Here is a 19,797-nt window from a genome sequence, read left to right on the forward strand (position 1 = left end):
TGAAAACATGAGTCAGTGAGCCAAACACAATCCATCAATATGTGCGGTTGGTAAGAGATTGGATAGCCAAAAAATGCGGGCAACACCGCCGAACACCTCAGTCCCAGCGCCCCAACCTAACTTACTGCTACCAGCACTCAACGACGCCAGCACACAGCTACTCACCCCGTCCGCTCTCAGATCAACGCCGAAAAGAAAAAAGCACCGTAGATCATCCATCCATTATCCCGAGCAAATTGCCACCCACGCCAGAGGAGCCTAAGCTACCGAAGCCCATCTCACTCACAAACCGCGGAAGCGGCCCGATCCGCAGACGCCCTCCGACCCTCAGCATTCAGCGCCCTCCACAACCCCCTTGAGCGCGAGCTCGACAACAGCATGGGGCGTCGCGTCGTCGCGGAAGACGGCCGAGACCGCGAGCCCCGCGGCGTCGGCGACGGCGGCGAACTGCGGCAGCGAGCGCTCCTTGCCGCCGATGGAGAGCATCGAGAAGTCCTTGAAGGCGGCGTACAGCGGCGGCGGGCGCGGCGCGCGGGCCCAGTCCGGGTTGAGCTGCTCCGAGACGAGCACGCGGGCGGCCGGGTCGGTGAGCGCGCGCGCGACGTTGGCGAGGATGCGCACCGCCACCGGGTCCGAGTAGTCGCGCAGGATGTGGCGGAGGTAGTAGACCAGTGCGCCTGCGGGGTTGGGTTAGTTAGTCATGGGGGAAGTAGTTTGGGTGTGTCCGTCGTCGGGTGTTGAGGAAAGGGGGTGTTGGGTGGGGGATTGGCTGGGCGTGACCCCTGAGGGCAAGGTTTGCCTACTTACCCTGGACGGGCGCCTCCTTCAGAAAGTCCAGCGCCACCCACCGCACGCCCCGCAGCTCTTCCTCATCCTGCTGCTGGGCGGCGGCAACAACCTCCTCCAGGTCCTGCACCACACACTGCTCGGCCTTCAACCCGGGGTACGCGCGCAGGAACTCCTTGACGGTGTGTCCATCCCCGCCGCCGACGTCCACCCACACCGTCTCCCGCCCTTCGCTGGCCGCCCGCAGGACGTTGCTCATGTCGTACATGCCCGTCACGGGCACGCGCCTGCTGGTGATGCGCATGGCGAGGTTGAAGTTCTTCATGGCCGCTTCGTCTTTTTTGAGCAGCGAGAAGTAATCCTCCTCCGGGTGCCCGGCCAAGTAACTCGTGGGGATGTGAGCCGGGCCGACAGGCTCCGTGCGGCCGTAGGTGTCGAAGTAGGAAGGTAGGATGGTAGAGACGGCGTTGATGTGCTTGTACATGACGGAAAACATGGCGGACATGGGCTGGCCCGAGAGGAGCATGAGGGAGACGGGGGTGTGCGAGAGAGATGGGACTGGCTGTGTTTCGGAAGGCGGGTGATGAACGAGCACGTGGGATGAAGTGAGCATGCTCGCCACCCGGACTTGTCCAGAGTTAGCTGGGCATGACAATGAAGAGGGACGGAGCTGAGTACTGACCAACGAGTCCTTCGTCGGCGTTGATTCGCCGTGCGAGGTCAGCATAGGTGATACTGGCCTCGCTCCCCGCGGGAATCAAGTCGAACGCGCCCCAGCACAGAAAGAGGCGCACGGCTGAGATGACAGACATATTGGCGAACCAGCCCAGGATAGTGTCGCCGGGTGGACGCACTGCATCGGCTATCTCGGCGGCGCCCGTGGCTGCTACGACGCGAGCGGCGTCCTCGCTTGTGGCCTGCGAAATCTTGAGGCTGACTTCGTCGACCAGGCGGCGGATACGGTCCAGGCCGAGCCCTGTGTTGAGGGGAGACGTCGGTTTGGCCTCGCTCCCATGGGCGCTACCGGGATTGCTGCTGCTGCTGCCCTTCGGAACTTGATCCGCTGGCCCGTCCGGCTCCATCTTGCTGCCAGTGAGTTCCGTGTCGGTTCCTTTGTCGCTGGCCTCCGCACCACTGTTTCTGTTCGTCGACATGGCGAGATGGGCCTGTGGACTGTGATGTCTGCTATCCGTGGTCTGGGTGGCGTTTATACTCAGCTGTGGGGAGCTAGCTACCACCATCTTCTCCGACGTGATGCTGTCTCTGGCCGCCCATCTTCCCGTCCGATCTGCGTCTTCCCGCACCGCCTCAGCCAGACCTCCAGCCAGGTCCTCAGGATTCAGTTTGCCTTTGCCATCCTCCCTGAACTTTGGAACGGGACTGAGCTGAGGGGTCGGGATCGCGCTCCTCCCGTCTGCCGAGGCGCTGGCGAGGTAACTGTTGATGATCCCCTGGATTTTCTTGAGCGTGTCGACAGCGTCCAGGTTTGAGCAAGGGTCAGGCCCAATGGAGCGATCCTGGCTGCCGAAACAGTTTGTGAAAGGCGCAGCCATGGTGCAGATGCGCAGCAGCTCCTCTGATAGGGAAAGCCGAGGTCAGGGAATGGCCACCAATGTAAGGCGCAGGAAGCCAGGTTTGTCCTTGGGCCCGGGTAGCAATAATACCCGGCTGCTCTCTGGCGATATGTAAACGGCCGGTGTCAAGTGCGGGCGTGGTGTCTCCGACATGGTTAGGCGAGAGCCGGGTTCTTTATGTATTCGCCAGTCCCATCCATTTCCTAAATTGAGCCTCTTCAGCTCGTTGGTTGCAGAGACAGATGTCCCAACGCACCGGTCAGTACCCGTGCCCCGAATGCTGACCTTCATGTGCCGCTGCCGTTTTCGGCATCCTCCCTGTTCTCGGCCCCCCCGGTCCCCGGGACCGAAGCAGCAGGTCGGACACCCGAGCACTGGATATACCCCGAAGTATCTCCTAAATCTGTCACATCAGCCTGCACGATACTGCACATTCCACAAAGATGGTGCCACTAGTGTAGAGCCAATCGCGGCCATTGCGAACCGAAGCGGAATACGTCCGCCCACGCGCATCGGCAGGACTTTATCCGAATGCCTTATCCGAATGCCCTTCAAGCGTGGCGAGCATGCTGACCTCCGCTGTAACCTGCTTGGCAGGCCCGGCTGGCCGCGAAGCGTGCGTCTGCATTGGCGATGACGAGGCTGTCCGCTGTAGCAAACGACCGGGTGCAGCCATCTGAAGCACTTGCTTTCGGCGCCGGCCTGGCACCACCTAGAAGTTCGTTCTGGTGGCGAACAGAATCAGCCGCCAAACACGTCAGATTCCTGCCACGATAGGATGTGCCACGGTGGGATGGCAAACCCTGTTCAGCAGAGGACAACTTACGCCAGGTCGTCTTCTCTCCAGCATGCGTCGACATCCGATATCTGGGGACAAACCCGAAATATATGGCCCCCCACGCGAGCGACCCAACCCGCCTACCATTCAACCGGGTCAAAGCCCAGGTTCCCATGCAGCAAGTAACACACAAGCAACCAAGCAGACATAAACAAAACATTAAGCTGAAGAACGACAAGCTCTGAACACACGATCCGCCACTACTCAAGGTTCCTGAAGTCATCTGCGTCTCTGGGGAGAGAACGAACAGGGAACCCAAAAAGCGGGATCCCGGAGGCTCCATGTCTCAAAGGTCTTGCGCGTCGGGAACGTTCCGTCGTACCTGGCGCTGTTTGCTGCAACACCTGCACAACGCCCATCTCTACCCCACCGCAACCTCAATGACCGCAGTGGTGGCTGTGCTGGTTTTCCCCTGGTCTCTGGACAGGCGGCGGTGAACGTGCTCGGTTGGGACGGAACCGAGCCAAAGGACAGGCTACGCCACCGGCAGCGGTTGCCACTGTTCAGTTGGGACTGCCATTCTTGTAGCTTGCCTCGTCGTGAGATCGTTCCACACATCAGCGGACGTCGCCTCGAAGCTCTCCATCAGAGAGAGCGCATCATCCCACCTCTCGCCGTACAGTTTCAGGGTGAGCTTGACCCTCTCCAGGCATCGAAGGCTGCGGTCCAAGTTGTCGCCCGTGCCCCGGTTTACTGGAGGCGGAGGAGGCTGTACTGTCCCCGGCGACGAGAGGGGTGGCGGAATTGGCGCGCCCGTCAGGAGCAGGTCGCGTGCATCCCGCAGCACCGCGGAAAACTGAGAACCCATGAAGAAGACTCTCAGAGCATCGTGGTAGGTATAAAAGGCTGCGTTAACTGCCAGGTTTGCAACGTCGTATATCCCGTCGATGTATGCGATGACGTGTTCGAAGATTAGGAATCGCCCGTACGCAGGCACTTGGGCGCGTCGGGCGCTGGAAGCGATGCAAAAAACGTAGCTGTAGCGGAGCTCCAAGTCGAGCATCTTCCGAATGGCAGCCGGCAGGCTGGCCGGAAGCCTTTCGGACCACTCCCACATCTCGAAGTATTTTTGCCAGATGAACGAGGCGGCGTCGGGCAGAGGTTCGGTTGGATTGCCTTGGTAGAGCGTTTGATACCAAGCGGACTGCAACTGGCGGAGCCTGAATAGACAGACGGATGCATCGGCCGTCGGCTTGGCAACGGGGCCTGCGCCGGAGAAGGGAGTGCTGGCCTGAAATGGAGAAGGAAGCACCACGGAGATGGCATCGTCGTAGAAGGAGAAGCCACGGGCGTGAGCCATGCTTATTGCCCTGCGAAGCGGCAATGTCAGGTCTGCTTCGCTTGTGGAGGACATGGGAGCGGGGCTCCGGTTCCTACCTGTCCAGAGCGTATACGCAGTAAAAAGCTCTGCGACGCGCATCCAGCGAGTCCGGATCCATCTGCTGGCCGTGTGGCGGATCTTGGTGCAGGCCCTGGTCGACCACGGCACGGCAGGCAAAGCCAATGGGATGCCAGCTGTCAAAGTGAGCAGGGTCGAGCATCGCGTACTGGGTAAGGAGCAGCAGAGACTGGACCTGGGTCACGTAACCCGGCTTTAGCGCCCTGTCGGCATGGGGCAGCGCCCGAGCAACGAATTCGACAGCGTTCAGGTAGTGCTCGTCGCGGCGACTCCTGCTCTGCGCGGCGGATCCGATGGCAAGAACCATCCAGAACAGCCAGTATTCGGAGCTCCTGATGGGCCGCGGATGTTCCTGATAGACGTCGCTGACTAGAGCGTGCAGCGAAGTTCCAGAAAACGCAGGGTAAAGGGGTAGGATGTTGGACTCGTAGAACTGAACAAGGGCCCTGGCAGTCGGTTCTGCGGGGAGGTTGGTGGTCCTGGCCTCTGGAACCGGGTCATTTGTCGAAGCCGCCAAAACAATGCGGGCAAAGGTCATGTTCGACTCGGATGGCTCAAAGTCCCGGGTGGTGGTATTAACAGCCCTGAGAGGGAGTTTAGCAGATGGACTTCAGAGCCCTCCCACCGACACGAGGGCTCACGCACAGATAGCCAAAGTCCGACACCAGCGTATTGATGTCGGCATTCTCTTGCGTCCGGGCGGCTTTCCGGTGGATGGCGGCGCGGATGAGGGCCAGGGAATCTTTGCGACTCGGGTCGCCAGCGGGAGGCTCGTCCGGGCCGTGCAACGCCACGGACGCATTCATGGAGCGAGCATACGAGAGTCTCCGCTCCAGCTTTTCTATCCTCAGCTCCAACGCTGCGACATAACTTGAATATCAAGCAAGTTAGCTCTTAGCTACTCCCCCGTGCAGTTGAGATGTCGAGGGACAGTCGACACGCACCTCCTTTCCTTGCCGCGTGCAAACTGGTCATTATTGGCTGCGGTGCACTCCTTCTCGCAGCCGGCTCTTTCGCAAGCTGTACAGGCCGGCAGCTTGGCATCGCACTGGCGTGTTGTCAGCCACGGGTATCCGTCCAAGAGGGCCAGATGAACGCAACAGGGGTGGAGGGTTTGGAGTTCAGCCTCGGCACCTACTTTGATTTTTCCCTTACGGCCTGAGGGGAGGACGAGTCAGCCAGGGTCGACAGACAGATGCCAAAGCAGTAATTGTAATTTACATTTCGCGCATGCAGACACCGACCGGGAGATTTTTAGAAGAGGAGTGTCTGCCAAGCTTGATCGATGCATGTTGACCTGGGCTTCGCCAGGAGGAGCCCAGGCTGCGCGCGCGTAAAAAGGGGTCGTGGATGAAGGGAGTGCCGGGAGTGTTGAGTCTGGAGCGCTTGGATGTTCGAAGTCCAGGGATTGTGCTTAGGGTTGGTGGGTTCGTGAGAAACCCCGCCTTGGGAGAAGGACACGAGCAGCGCGAGAAGCTGACTTGTGCTGACGGCCTTCCAAACCGAGGACGAGCGCGACAAGATGACAGGAGTGCGCAAGGTCAATGGGCAACTTATTCTTTCACAAGAAGCGCAGAGCTTCAGACGAACAGGCAGGATGTCAGACCAGCCCGGCCCGGGGTGCGCTGCGTCTGACAGTGAAGCGAGGTGCCTGGGGTCGGGAGTGCTTAAGCGCGGCCCAGCTGGCTTCTGTACTGCTGCTGTAGCTGCTGGCTGGTATTCGATAGGATTGGATGCTGACCATGTTCAGTGGACGTATCTGTAATGGATCTGGAATGGAAGGTGTCCATTGTCCCTCTTGAAGACCAGGCGTTCGCACCGTCCCAAGATGACTTGCAAGCGCAGGGGTCTTGGCAACTTGTCTCCACTGTTGGTGGGGCCGAAAGCAGTGAAAGGAACCCCGCTCAGTGCCCGCCCTGGCTAGGGCAATGAGGTTATGTGGGGTTTCCTTCGCGGGATGCTGCGGGCCCCTGCACCCCCCGGGCCGCCAGGGTTCACGAAAGCCGAGCCCCGCATACACTAGCGGGATGTCGAGGTCAGGTCGTCACTGCCTGTGTACCTAAAGTTTAACGGCTGTGTGCGTGCGAGACATTTGGCGGTACCTACGACAAAACCTTCACGGGAAATGGAAGGCTGGAGCCCAGGCCTGGGAAACTTGTTGCCATACATTGGAGTTAAACATTGAAGCATGGGCAGAATACCCTGCCCGCATTTCAGAGGAGGTGTTTCCATGCTAAGGTACCTCAGTCCTGCATACGCACCAGGACGGAGGTAAGGTACCGATACAATCGTGCATCTTCCCAGTGTTAGCTTGACCAACAGCAGGCGGCCCTCCAGGGCCCCACCTCTGAGGTTCAGCGAATCAAGGCCAGCGGATGCGGCTCCCCTCAGTAGGTGCGGCTGGCCTGTGGTAGCCACCTTCGAGCCGAACCCAAGTGCTGTCCGTGTGCGGAATACGGTCCTGTGTAGGCCGTGTCTCGTTGCAACCACAACAGCTCGATGCAGACGTCACGCCGATCTGCGCTGTTGACTTTCCACATGGCCTCGCAATCCATCTGCGCGCCCACGGTCCCCGCAAGTCCCTAGACACGGGGAATCACGAGAGAGCTGCGAAACTGCGCCGATTCGGATTGCCTGCTCGGAACCCCGTGCCTTGAGCCCTCAAAGCGCTTGCGCGCTTGTCTTGGAGCCTCAGCGCTCCCAGGCAGGAGGGCACCCAGCAGCGTCATCATCGATGGACCCGGCCGCCGTCTTCCGAAACCAATCCCTCGGCGCAGCATTCCAGCGGCCATCCCAGCAGCACCTCTTCCTGGGCAGACCCCCCGCCCCGGGGCCCTATCCATGGGACAAGCCGGAAAATGAAGCGCACGATGCGCCGCGCCGCGTTGCCCATACTCTGACCGCGTGTTACCGGTGCCACGAGGTAACCTGCCTCCTCCGCCTTCGGTTTATACTGTCGCCCGTCCCTGCCCCAGCCCAATTTCTCTGACCCTCGTACTGCCATGTAGAAGAAGTCGAGGTGCGACCCCACCCTGCCGCGATGCCTCGCCTGCGAGCGATCACGTTCGACGTGCGAGTACTACGACAGCACCAAGGGCCGGTGGATCAACCGCACCTACATCGTTACGCTCCAGAAGAAGGTGCGCGAACTGGAGGCCGAGCTTGCCCAGTTCACAGAGCAGGAGGGCGAATACCCGCACGACCATGACGACATGGTCTTCCCCGGCGGCATCGTCCGCCTCGATGAGACGGACGAGCTGCCCCGCTATCTCGGCCCGAGCAGTGGCACCGCCATGATACGACTGCTCATGGAGAAAGCCAAGAAGTTGGCTGAGTCGCACCGGATAGCCAACGTCATCCCCGCCGTGCTTGCGAGGCGAGCAGAGCGGAGAGACCGCATGCAGAGCGTGGTCATGGGAGGCAGCATAAGCGGGCCGTCGGGCAGGAAAAGGAGTTACCCAGCTCATAGTGTCATCCCGGCGTCTTCCTTACCAAGTAGGGAGATCGTCGATGGACTGGTTCGGGCTTTCAATGACAGAGGTACGATTTTTTTTTTTGTTCCCTTTGCTCTCTGGGAGCATTTTGGTGGCGGGGAAAGGTTGGGGTACTTGGGCGTGTGCTAACCGCCAAGAATTAGTCCAAGTCATCACGCCGGTCTTACATGAGAAGACGTTGGAGGAAGATGTGAAGGCCGTGTTTGCCGGCGACAAGGATCCGTACAGGCACTTTGTTGTGAACATGGTCGTCGCAATCAGCCTGCAGAAGGTGGGAAAGTACGCCGGCCTCCCGGACAGCTACTATCTCAACGCGATGCGGCGTTTCGAGGACGTTGTCCGTCCTCAAGATCTGAAAACGCTGCAGTGCCTGGTCCTGATCGGGCAATATGCGCTCAGCACGCCGACAAGAACCGCCAACTACTACCTGGCCGGTCTCGCGACGAGGATATGCCAACAGATGGGTCTCGGCGACGAGAGAACAATCAGCCTGGGCGTCTCTGACCCGCTGACGCTAGACATGAGGAGGCGGCTGAGCTGGATCGTCACCGCGCAGGAGTTCAGCCTTGCTTACAACATGGGTCGACCGAATGGGTTTGCCAAGAGCGACGATTTCATGAGCGTCAAATTCTTCGAAGCGGTTCCGGACGCCGACATCACGCCCGAGGGCATCCGCCACGGTCGGCCTTGCGAGCGGAAGCTAGTCGCCATCCACTTCTGCAAGATGCGGCTTCTGCAGGCAGAGATACGTCGCGTTCTGTACGAGAAGAAACGGCCAGAGCCTGTCCATGAAACGCATCCGTGGTTCACTGAGATGGAACAGAAGCTCAGGGGCTGGCTCGACAGCTGCCCGGAACAGCCTGCGTGGTGCAAGCCTTGGTATGACGGCCTGTTGTGGACTGTGTCGTGAAACTCCTTGCTAACTCGGAGGCCAGGCTTGCTGCGCACTACTACAACATGATCTTCGCTCTCTACCGGCCGTCCCCGCAAGTGCCGCGGCCGACCAGCCACGCAGCCGTGAAATGTTTTGAGGCGTCACGATCCATCATCGACTCTACATCTCAACAAATCGAGCAAGGGATCGCAGACATCAACTTGGAGGCCTTATTGATCATCTACGCCTCGTTGAATGCGCTTCTTTGGTCCATCTCATACCCCGAAGTCCGGGCTGAACACCCCCGAGACGAGGTCCAAGACCTTGCGGCGACCGCTCTCGAGGCGATCAAGGTATTCTCAGATCGCTGGCCCGGCTCTTCATCTGCAGTGCAACTGTACACATCACTCGCCAACGCCTGTTTGCAAAGCTATGATGTAGGGGAGGAAACACCGTCACCCTCCTCGAGCAGCCAGCTCGGCACACCTGTATCGCTCGCCGGCTCAATATCACCCGAATCAGAAGCCTCGAAGCACACACCCGTCAGCCAGACGCAGCCGCAGTTGGCCACGCCGTTATTCAACTCATCCCCGTTCGGCTATCCTTTTGACGCGGCCTCCGACCCTTTGGCCGCTCAATATGCATTCGACCACGGGCCGCCCCCTTTTCCGCACCAGCCCACCTTCCGCTCCAACTCTATTTTCATGAGTCCATCAACAGACGCAAACGGCCGCAGGTTGTCGCATCTCGCCCCCGACACTACCCCTTCGACCGGAGCCCCTGACTCTGAGAGAACCGAGAGCTCTTCGCCGACTCTCTCAGCGACACCCAAGCAAGAGCCGACAACCACACCAGCACCCGCAGTCAGGGCACTGCCCACGCCACCGGAGTCAATGGTTCCGCCAGCGATCCATCCGAACAATGTCAGTCAGTCACCGGGACTGGCTCCGGGGGCAGGGCAAGCTGCCACTCCGATCCCAACACCCACTCTGCATGCGGCCGGCCCGGCTCCGCCTCCCCAACACATCCCGGTGCCAGTCATCCAGGTAAAGCGGGAGGCCGAGGAGTTGTTTTTCACTCCCCAATTCAAGCCGCAGCACCAGCAGCAGCAGCCCGGGCCGCCTCCCCGACAACCAGTCCCACCACCGACCTTCATCACCCCACGGCAACCAAGCCCTCAGCAGCGGCCCCCAGCGCCGTCCAGCGCGTCAACCGACTGGTACAATCCGCTCCCTCCATTCGTCCCGCCTCACGCCTTCTCAAACGCGGTCGCTGGCGGGCCCACCTCCTTCTGGGAAGGCCCGCAAGCTCCCTTCGCCGCCACCGCCCCCGCTGCCCCGTATACCCAGGTCGCCGGCGGCGTGGTACCCAGACCGTACGGAAACGCCGCCGCAGACTGGGACTTTTCCTGGGGCCCCGGCCCGCAGCAACATCAACAGCAGCAACACCCGCAGCAGCAGCAACAGCAGCAACACCAACCACCACCGCAACCCGATCCATGGTTTCCCACGGGGCTGGCCCCCCCGGGCGGCGAGTATTACGCGTCGTTCCTGAACGGCCGGCACGGCAGCCTGAGCCAGGAGCAGCAGCTGGAGCTGATGGACGTGCTCGAGGCCGAGGGCATGAATGATATCGACAGCTATTTGAATATGGGGGGCGGGGTGGGGTGGGGAGCGGCGCCGGACGCGCCGGGGCACGGTGGTGCCGGGGCCGGGGTCGGGGTCGGGCCCGGGGTCAGCGCCGGGCCTGGGGGTGTGAATTGGGGTTGACCTTGCAACGCGTCGATGCTGTTATGCTTGGAAGGTTGGGTGGGAATTGGGTGCTCGCGCTGGGACACCGATGCTGATTTTTTTTTTTTTTTTTCTAAGAAAAAAGAATAAAGAAAAGAGAAGGGGGGGGGGGGGGGGGGGGTATCTGGACGAAGAGGGTCGGAACGCTTGAGGTTGGCTTGGGTTTGTGGTCGGGTGCGTCAACGGACGCAGGTTAGGTTAGGTTGGGACTGGGGTTGGCGGTACTGGTACTGGTATTGAGTCCGGTCAGGTTCTGGATGCCACGGCTGTGTCATTTTCGTTTTTGGATTTACACGATTCCCCAACCACCGATATTCCCCCGGACGTTTTTGTGAGTTTGTTTGGTTTAGATACCTAGGTATTTACCGATGTGCGCATTGAGCTGATCAGACGCTGGAAAGCTGGATGAAGATCATTTTGAGGTTGACTCGAATAATACCCTGCGCCACCGCCTTCAGAGATACCCCGACTTAGTATTCTACACGATGCACAAGCATGCAATCCGTGTTATTGCGGTTCCCGCAGAGTTCAGCATTACTACGCAACGGCTGTGGCTGTCTCGGAAGGCTTCATTATGAAGCCCGCAGCACAGGGCAACGGCAATGCCAACAAAACCAGCCTAAACATCTCAAGTGCACATATCTGCGTTGGCCGCCCATACATATCTCCCTTGCATACGGAACCTTACATACCTGCGTTGACCACCTGTATACTCCTACATACAGAACCTCACTCATATCGCACATCCCACACCCCCCGCCGCCCATTCAGATGCCAGGCTTCGTCCCCTCCCTTGCCCCCATCCCCTCTTAGACGGACGCCTCACCCTCCTCCAACCCCTCATCGTCACCTCGACCCCCCGTCGCAACCTCACCACTCCCCACCGCCAGCGTAACTGCACCATTACTCGCAACACCCTCAACATCACCAAGACCACCACTGCCTACACCGCTACCTGCACCACCACCAGCAGCAGCAGCAGCAGCACCAGCAGCGCCAGCAGCAGCAGTTTTCTGAGCAGGCTTCTTCCGCCGCCTCCGCGGGGCATCACCATCGCCATCCCCACCGCCACCGCCACCGCCGGCGCTCGGCGGTGGCGCCTCCAGCACCCAGCGGGCGATAGCGGCGGCGCGGTCCGACGCGATGGGGTAGTCACGCACGTCGTCCCAGGCCCAGGCGGACGGGGCGGCGGCGGGGCGGCGGGGCCCGCTGGTTTGGTGCTGCGTCGGCTCGGTCCCTGGTGCCGCGGGCAGGTTCGCTGCGGCGGAAGGGGGAGAAGGCTTGGCGGTGCCGTTGCTGTTGCTGTTGGGGACGGCGGCGGCCGGGGACGGTGTGGCTGTCGTCGCGGCCGCTGTGGTTGGGGCGGGCTGGTCGTTGGCAGGGGTTTTCTTCCCCGACGAGGCGGCGCCGCGGGCGAATTTCGCTTCGAATTTCGCTTCGAGCGCGGCGGCGGCGTTGTTGATGCGGTAGTCGTGCTCGGCGCGCAGCTGGCGGGCGCGGATGGCCAGGCGGAGGGAGGTTTCGTCGTTGACGCGGTCGTCGCCGAGGGCGTCGAGGACGGCCTGGTGGTTGATGCGGTCCTTGCGCTGCTGCTCGGTTTCGGTGGCAACCGTGCTAGAAGCGGTGAGGTCGTCGGAGCTGGTGGGGGCGCTTTCGCTCCCTGGAGCGGTGAGTGCCTTGTGCTGTTTCGAGGCCGGGTGCGACACCGGGACGGGTGTTGCGCCGTTTCCGGTAGACAGGAAAAGGGGGAGCGGTGCGGGCGCACAGAGGTCCTCCCACGAGCCCGCCAGCTGAATCCAATTGTTGCCCGCTCGCAGAACCTCAATCCAGTCGCCTCGTGCGGGACATCTACTAGACTGAAACACCGGATAGCCGTCGGCGAGGCGGGCGAGGCGGGCTACCATGTAGGCATGGCGGCGCAGCTCCTTTGCCGACGTCTGGATGAGGCAGTGACAAAGAAGGAGGGCATGAAGCGCATCGGTCAGGAGCGGATGGCATGTTACGGTTTCGGTGGTTGTCTGCACATGACCACCAGGAGGCGAGGGTGGCGCTCTCGAGGCAAGCACCACATCCGTGCTGGGATAAGGCGGAAGCCCAGACGGCGGTGAAGATGTAAACAAGTCGGAAAGCGCATATATGCGGTGAGATGCGCTCGTGCCCTCGCCCTCGCAGGCCACCGGCGAGCGGGGGCCCGACGCATAGCTGTGAGAGCGCGGCGCCCTGGAGCCGTTCATGGCCAAATTCACCCTGCGAGTGAAGTCCTCGGCAATTTCGATGGGTAAGTCGGGGGAGTACTCGAAGTGGGACAGATAAGCTGTGTAGTCGCGCAGCGCCCGCTTCGCGTTGTGCCTGACGAGCTTCCTCGCATCTGCCCTTCTCCTCTGCGCTTCTTTTTCCGCGGGCGATAACTCCGGCTTGGGCTGCTCTTCGGCGACCGGCCCGTCCTGATGTCCATGGTCGGGATTTCCGTTGGCTGCAACCGAGTCCCGAGCCATTGGAGAATCGGAAAGTGCAGCGGCAACATGATCGCAGGCGACGGCCAAGTAAATGCCCGCCCTCTGGAAGAGGAGCTGCATCTCCAGGCTGCCGGGTTGGTCTTCCTCTTTCAATATGACGTCGTCCTGCTTCCGGGTAGTCCCAGGCTGGGGCGTCTTGTCCTCCTGCTGCGGCCGCTTCAGAGCCACGTGAGAGGGTCGGTACAAGCGATGAAGTTTTAGCGCCAGGGTCAGGTCGTCCACAGCACCCTGATAGTCCCCCTTGAAAACTCGCACCGTAGCACGAGTTCGCAGAGGCTCCGGGTCGGATGGCTTGCCGGCAATGATCTCGTTCAGGGGAGCCAAGCTGGTACATTCGGCCAGCTGCCGGCTTGGTATCTTCTCGTGGAAGAAGTGCACATACCTGGCGTCCGGATCCGAAGGGTTGCGCTGGAGCACCAGGGACGCCACTTCCTCCAAGGAGGAGGCGCTTTGCATGGTAGCGACGCTGCAAGCAATCTCGTCCAGCCGGTAGGCTCGCATCAGCTTCTGCGTCGCCTGTTCCCTCATCCGAAATTTCCGCTCCGGGCTGAGCTTCGCTTCGGGCGGCGGGCGGTGCCCAAAGCCGAAACCTAACGCGGCCACATGGGGGGAGGCTCCCGGAAAACCCCTCTGGGCGATCGAGGCCACGCCGCTCGCTGCGCGAACAGCCAGGTTGGTGGCATCGTCGACGAGCCGTCGGATCTTGACCAGGTCAAAGAAGACGGCCGGGTCGATAGGGCGCGGCCGCGGGGTGTTGTAGTTCGCATTCGCGATCGTCTCGAGGATCTCGGGAGGCAGTTGGAGCCATGGTCCGTGGAAAGACGAGATGTACCTCCAATGCCTACGGGACGGTTGCGGGTCAGTCGAAGCCGTTACGTTCGGGGCAAAAGAGAGAGAGGGAGAGGGGGGCATGTAGCAGCACCGACGCTTGTCAGCGGGAAGATGCAAGGCCATTGGCAAGACAACGTTGTTTTGTGCTGGGGTTGCCGGGAAGGAAGCGCACTTATTCCTGGAGATCACAAGCACTGGTTGCGAGGGCGGTGGTGGGGGGGCGACTTTTGCGCCTGCCGGCTTCTTCGCAGCGGCCTGGGCTTGCGGTGGCGGCAAGGATGGCGTCGCCAGAGAGGGAGAGCGACCGTTCGCATGCTCGGCGCCGTCGCCGGGCTCGGTCTTCTTCTTGCTGGGCATCGTTCGGTCGCCGATTCGTGTTCGGCCGAGATATGGCGCGATTGGGCGGGTCGGCGCGGCGTGGCGCAGCAGTGGGAGAATGGAGAGAGGGCAATTGGGCGCGGCGCTGATTTCTGCGCGCCGAGGATCGACCGGCCGAGACTCCGGAGGCACGACTCGAGAGAGTGCTGAATGAAAACAAAGGCCCGCAAGGCCCGCAACTCGTGCACTAAAAAAATGGGCGTCGTTTTTGCGCCCCCAACTGTGTCAACCACCAGCTTCGCCCGTCCGCAACCAGCAGCACGAGTACGGCGAGTACGACGCGAAAGTTCGCTTGGTCTCGCGGCGGGCATCCAGCAGCAACATCACGTGCCACGCGGTGGACATGGGATGGAATCTCGAGGCGCCGTCCACCGAGGAAAGCCCGGCGCTATGTTGAACTGGCATGATGCAAAGCATGCGCGGAAGCGCAGGTTCTTTGCCATCCAAGTAGGCATCGTGACCGGCGGGATCGGACGGCAGGTGGTGAACGCAGCGACGAAAGGGTAAGTTCAGAAGCTGGAAGGTAAGGAGAGGCCAGGCAACCCGCAGCCACGCAGGCAACCGCAATTTGGCGGAGGGCAACCCTAACCCCTGATGTTGTGATGGTCTCGGCTCGGGCCGGGGGAGCCAGTTAGGCCGTGACGAGACCCCTGCCGCTCACCTGCCGACTGATGCAGGAATCGAAATCTACAAGGACATGGTTGGTCAACACCACGGAATAAGGCTTGTCCCGGTCCATCGAGAGTCCAATAGCGAGGTCTGTATTCCGTTGTGTCTGGACTGCCGTGAGTTACCTCCCTGCATGCAGGGACGGCCCAACAGCATGCGCTCGAATTATTTTTGTCTGCCGAAGCATGATGGTGTGGGAGGCGATTGGCCCGCGCAACAGATTGGGCGCTTCCAAGACCAATTGTCGTTGGCCGCTGCAGCCTCGACATGCCCGTCCCCGCGCCATCACATCACCAACCAGATCGACCCAGCAACACAGCAGGCGCACGCTCGCGAAGCACGGAATGCTATGTATTTCCTCTGGGCCCCTGGGCCCTCTTGGCATTTTGAAAGATGGGCATCGCGTCCGCGACCATCGATGGAGCTCTAGTTGTTGCCTCCCGGGTTGAGTATCCGTATTCCCGCCTTCACGTTTGGTGACCCGGGTATCTCTGTGAGGCGATATTTCACATTTATCGTCAAAATGTGGTCGCGCAAGCGAGCTTTGGCCCCGTCATGGTTGCAGTGGCTGGTCCTTTGTGAGTCGCCCAGCCATTCTGGACAGAAAACGGCCTGCCTAACACGGACTGGAAAGGCATCACCGCTCAGCTGCATCTCGCCTGGGCTCAGACGGCCGTATCGACGCTCCTGGTCCCCGATACTGACACTGTTATCGCCATCAACCTGCCTCCCGACTCGGACGACATCAACTTCTACGTCTCGACGCCAAACTGGTACCAGTACACCGCCTTCGGCTTCGGCTCGTCCATGGCCAATTCCCTCATGGTGGTCATGTACTCTTCTGCCGACGGCAAGTCTGTCACAGTGAGCCCGCGACTGAGCACGTAAGCAGTCGGCCCCTCCGTTTTGGTCAACCGTGGACTTGAATGCCAGTCTTCTGACGCTGCCTCACTCAGGGGCAACACCGAACCCGTCTGGACGCCAGACGTGCACATCGCCGTCAACGACGGCACCACCATCAACAGCAACTCAGACATGATCGTCAACGCCACCTGCAAGCGCTGCCGCGCGTTGGGGAGCGGCCTCCCTTCCATCCAAACGTCCGCCGCCGCGCCGATCATGTTCGCCGTCGGCCCCAGCCTGGACCTCAACTCGGACGACCTCGACGCCCGCATCCGACGCCACGCCGCCTACGGTTCGTGCCGCCATCCATCCATCCATCCATCCATCCATCCGTTCCCTCCCCCCAAAAAAACGCCATACCTAACTAACTAACCCAGGCCAAACAACGCTGGACCTAAGCAAGGCCGTGGGGCCGGGCGGCATCGCGCTCGACGCGGCGGGCAACGTGTCGTCGCCGGCGGCCAGCACGACGCTGGCGCGCGACGACCTGCACTCGGACGGCGACCCCGCCGCGTGGGCGCACGGCATCCTGTACGCCGTCGTCGCGCTGGCGCTGGCCCCGCTCGACTCGCTTGTCGCCGGCGCGCTCGGCCGTCGCTGGCCGTGCGTGCACGGCGTGTCTGCCTCGCTGTACTTCGCGTTTGTCATTGGGGCTATGGTCCCTGGCGTGTTGGTTAGTCGCGAGCATGTTTTGGTGCGTAATTATCTCCTTTCTTGATATTCCCCCCCCCCCCCCCCCCCCCCCACCACCTCTTCCGGGCATGAGTCAGTCCATAGCAGCGGTGAGCTGACATGCGTGTCCCTCCCTCTGCCCAGACGCAGCAGTACCGCACCCCGCACCAGGTCATCGGCCTGCTGACCGTCGTCGCCATGGCCGTCATGTTCCTCTGGGGCTTCGCCCTGTCCTGGATAACCCGCGCGGCCAAGAGGCGCGGCCAGCAGCCGCCCGAGGGCACCCGGCTGCTGGCGGCCGTCCACCGGTGGGTCAGCCGGCTGATCTGGGTGCTTCTGCTGGTCAACGTTGGGCTGTAAGTTTGTCTGCTCGTTCCCTGGAGGAAACGACGGCGAGGTGAGCTTTGAACTGACGAGAGACGTGATCAGCGGCATGAAATTGTCCGAGGAGAAGCTGGCGCTGTGCTTGGCCTATGCCGCGCTCGCCCTCGGCGTCGTGGTCATCCTGATCCCTGTCTACTTCTGCATCTGGAGGTGCTTGAAGCACAAGGAGAAGAAGGACGAGACTCATGAGCTCACCATCTATGACCACCACTAAGCCTATGGACGGAGTTGTTTTCCGAGGACATCGGTTCGGGAGGCGTGGAGTTGGCTGGTTCGCGGGTTGTCCTCTCTGGCGCTGGATCGTTCCTTGTTATTTCTGACTGTTGTTCCGGTTAGATCTGTTCTCGCCCGAATGTGACAGAGTGTCTTCGATCAGTCGGTGTAGTTGCACTACTTGACGTTCGCTGCCACAACGACTGACAAGAAATTACAGCAACTCAGTTCATGCTGAGAACATCGAATGGTAGGTAGAACTCAGAGCTACTATTCCACACCATCTATTCAACAGCTAGCTAATGATACCACCGCTTATGTCCTCTTGAGGCAGGCCTGCACCAGCGCGCTGTCGGTCCAGGTGTTGCCGTTCTTGGTCGGCACCTCGCTGAGCTCGTACGTGGTTGGGTCGAAGGAGCCGGCCGCCCAGCCGATGTAGCCGAGGAAGACGTCCGAGTTTTGGCTGTGGTGTTGCGCAAGCAAAGCTGTCAGCAACAATAACAACAGCAACAACAACAAGGAGAGTAAAAAAGAAAAGAAAACTCACTTCAGAAAATCCAGCTGCTGGCAGAAGTACTTCTTGCACGAGTCGGTGTTGCCGCCGCCCGTCTCGCTGAGGATGGCCGTGCGGTTGTTGGTCTTGAGCCACGTGGCCAGGGGCTGGAAGGTGTCGCTGACGTTGTCCGTCACGCACTCGGTGTGTGTTCCCGAGTTGTCCGAGTCGAGATATTCTGGCACGCAACGATAGATCAGCTCTATGGCCGCGAAATTCTGCTGGAATCTAGAGGCAGGTGGACCGATGGCTGAGCTTACTGTGCACGTCGATGATGAGCCCGTCGGTCGTTCCATCCGGGTTCTTGACCTTGAGCAGGGCCGGGCCCGACTTGGTCGGCATCGCCTGCGCCGATGTCCAGCTGTTGCCCAGTGGTCAGCTTCCGGAGTCGCTCAAACAACGACTTCATCAGTCAGATGGAACCACACGCACTCATTGCCAGGCAGGGCGATCATCTGGGTCTTGGCAACAGCCCGGATTGCGGTGACGACCGCCTGGACCGTGTCCGCCCACGTGCCGATGTCGGGGACGTCGTGGGGCTGCAGTTTGGCTGTCAGCGGTTGAATTTGCGTCTGCAGTCACGAATCAATAGGCTGGCTGACCTCGTTCATAACGCCAAAGATGACCTTGGTCTGGTTCGCATATTTCGTCGCGAGCTGCGTCCACAGACTAGTGAACTGGTCATTTTGCGGACCGCCCTGTCCAATGATCTGCCCGTTCCAGCGCGCATCTTCGGCCGTGTTAGTCATTGAGTGTCCTGGACAGAGACCGGCCGGGTCCGGGCTTACAGTTGTGAATCTGTGATGGAGTTAGCAATTAGTGATGGTGCTATTAGCAGCCTGCCAACTCACGTCGAGCATGCAGTATGCGCCCGTGGCCAAGCAAGCCTGGACCAGCTGATCGTAGCGCCCGAAGTTCCCCGAGTCCAGGGTGCCGCCGAGGTTGTTGTTCACCAGGTACTGCCAGCCCACCGGCAGGCGGAAGATATTCAGGCCATCGTCCTGGGTGAAGTGCTGCATCTGGCCGGCTCTGAGAGGAGGTGAGATTGAGTTGGAAATTTGGGGTTTCACGCTCAGAGACCACGCACCCATCAGGACCGCCGAGGCTCGACAAAGGCGGCACGACCTTGGTCAGATCACAGGCACCCGTACTGCGGCCGTGAGCGTCAGCGCTGGCCAAGGGGAAAGCAAAACTGCCAGCTAACAACGTACGTGGAGCACCCAAAGTCGAATCCGGCGATGTTGACGCCCGCTGTGTCCTTGTTAGCACCCCAGGACTGGCATCTCCGGTTTCGATGCTCGTACCGAACTGGACACCCGCTGCTGCCGCCCGAGCCTGCGGCTTTGCCGGGAAGGCCGCGGCGCCACCGGCAACGGCGAGGAGGGGAAGTAGGCTGTGCTGCATTGTGAGGAAGTTGAATAGGGGTCACAAACTGTTGCTGGAGCGCGGTGACTGGAAGAAGCACACAACTCCTGAGTTCAGCGGCCCTCGAAGACGGGGGCCCGTCTTATATCAACGGGGCCAAAGAAGGGTCCGGGCAGGACGCCGAGAGCGGTCAATAATCGCCATGGCGCAGTAAACTCTGCCATTGTGCTTTAAAGCAGACTCGAATTGATTGTCATGCGGAGCTCTACACCCACTTTCAACGACTTGCCATTCCCGTGCCTGGTTCGGACGCCGCATCCCGCGCGCGATACTACCCTGTAAGGCATCTCGGATACTATGCATGTAATTAGTCCCCAGATCTTTACCTGGAAAGGCTGTGCAGTGATGTGCCGCAGCGCAGGAATCCCCGGGGCTCAGCGTTGCCCAGTCTGGAAATCGGCCCCATGCCCTCCATGATAGATGAGTGCTGGCCTGTCGATCGTTTTCCGGCGCTTTGACGGGCGAGGCGAGGCCCGTCGCAGATTAACAAGGCGCGGC

At 60.6% G+C, this 19,797-nt stretch overlaps 6 protein-coding genes across 6 annotated transcripts; 2 read left to right on the top strand and 4 right to left on the bottom strand.

The window, feature by feature from the left end:
* Window positions 1–294: 294 nt before the first annotated feature.
* THITE_2115997 (uncharacterized protein) lies at window positions 295–2,555 on the bottom strand. Its single transcript, XM_003653462.1, has 3 exons — window positions 1,469–2,555; window positions 808–1,413; window positions 295–677 (listed from the first exon to the last, which is right to left on the bottom strand). The coding sequence occupies exons 1-3, from the start codon at window positions 2,337–2,339 to the stop codon at window positions 328–330; spliced, it is 1,827 nt and encodes a 608-aa protein (XP_003653510.1). The 5' UTR covers window positions 2,340–2,555; the 3' UTR covers window positions 295–327.
* Window positions 2,556–3,577: 1,022 nt separating this feature from the next.
* THITE_2115999 (uncharacterized protein) lies at window positions 3,578–6,003 on the bottom strand. Its single transcript, XM_003653463.1, has 6 exons — window positions 5,819–6,003; window positions 5,736–5,755; window positions 5,542–5,645; window positions 5,243–5,467; window positions 4,576–5,181; window positions 3,578–4,508 (listed from the first exon to the last, which is right to left on the bottom strand). Exons 1-6 carry the CDS (start codon window positions 5,886–5,888, stop codon window positions 3,674–3,676), a joined length of 1,860 nt encoding a protein of 619 aa, XP_003653511.1. The 5' UTR covers window positions 5,889–6,003; the 3' UTR covers window positions 3,578–3,673.
* A 1,328-nt stretch (window positions 6,004–7,331) lies between these two features.
* On the top strand, window positions 7,332–10,734 carry THITE_2043828 (uncharacterized protein; the record flags this gene model as incomplete). Its single annotated transcript, XM_003653464.1, has 4 exons — window positions 7,332–7,520; window positions 7,606–8,137; window positions 8,235–8,982; window positions 9,027–10,734. 4 exons carry the CDS (start codon window positions 7,332–7,334, stop codon window positions 10,732–10,734), a joined length of 3,177 nt encoding a protein of 1,058 aa, XP_003653512.1.
* An 830-nt stretch (window positions 10,735–11,564) lies between these two features.
* THITE_2144602 (uncharacterized protein) lies at window positions 11,565–14,459 on the bottom strand (the record flags this gene model as incomplete). Its single annotated transcript, XM_003653465.1, has 4 exons — window positions 11,565–11,650; window positions 11,684–11,964; window positions 12,085–14,112; window positions 14,275–14,459. 4 exons carry the CDS (start codon window positions 14,457–14,459, stop codon window positions 11,565–11,567), a joined length of 2,580 nt encoding a protein of 859 aa, XP_003653513.1.
* A 1,521-nt stretch (window positions 14,460–15,980) lies between these two features.
* Window positions 15,981–17,532, top strand: THITE_2075941 (uncharacterized protein; the record flags this gene model as incomplete). The annotated part of the gene is made up of 5 exons (XM_003653466.1): window positions 15,981–16,033; window positions 16,106–16,344; window positions 16,430–16,746; window positions 16,869–17,080; window positions 17,154–17,532. 5 exons carry the CDS (start codon window positions 15,981–15,983, stop codon window positions 17,320–17,322), a joined length of 990 nt encoding a protein of 329 aa, XP_003653514.1. The 3' UTR covers window positions 17,323–17,532.
* Window positions 17,533–17,636: 104 nt separating this feature from the next.
* On the bottom strand, window positions 17,637–19,278 carry THITE_118353 (glycoside hydrolase family 5 protein; the record flags this gene model as incomplete). The annotated part of the gene is made up of 9 exons (XM_003653467.1): window positions 17,637–17,784; window positions 17,869–18,052; window positions 18,135–18,235; window positions 18,307–18,413; window positions 18,477–18,604; window positions 18,722–18,903; window positions 18,962–19,024; window positions 19,086–19,125; window positions 19,179–19,278. The coding sequence occupies 9 exons, from the start codon at window positions 19,276–19,278 to the stop codon at window positions 17,637–17,639; spliced, it is 1,053 nt and encodes a 350-aa protein (XP_003653515.1).
* Between the last annotated feature and the right edge of the window lie 519 nt (window positions 19,279–19,797).

The sequence above is a fragment of the Thermothielavioides terrestris genome, chromosome 2, assembly GCF_000226115.1.
Source record: "Thermothielavioides terrestris NRRL 8126 chromosome 2, complete sequence".
NCBI lineage: Eukaryota > Fungi > Ascomycota > Sordariomycetes > Sordariales > Chaetomiaceae > Thermothielavioides > Thermothielavioides terrestris.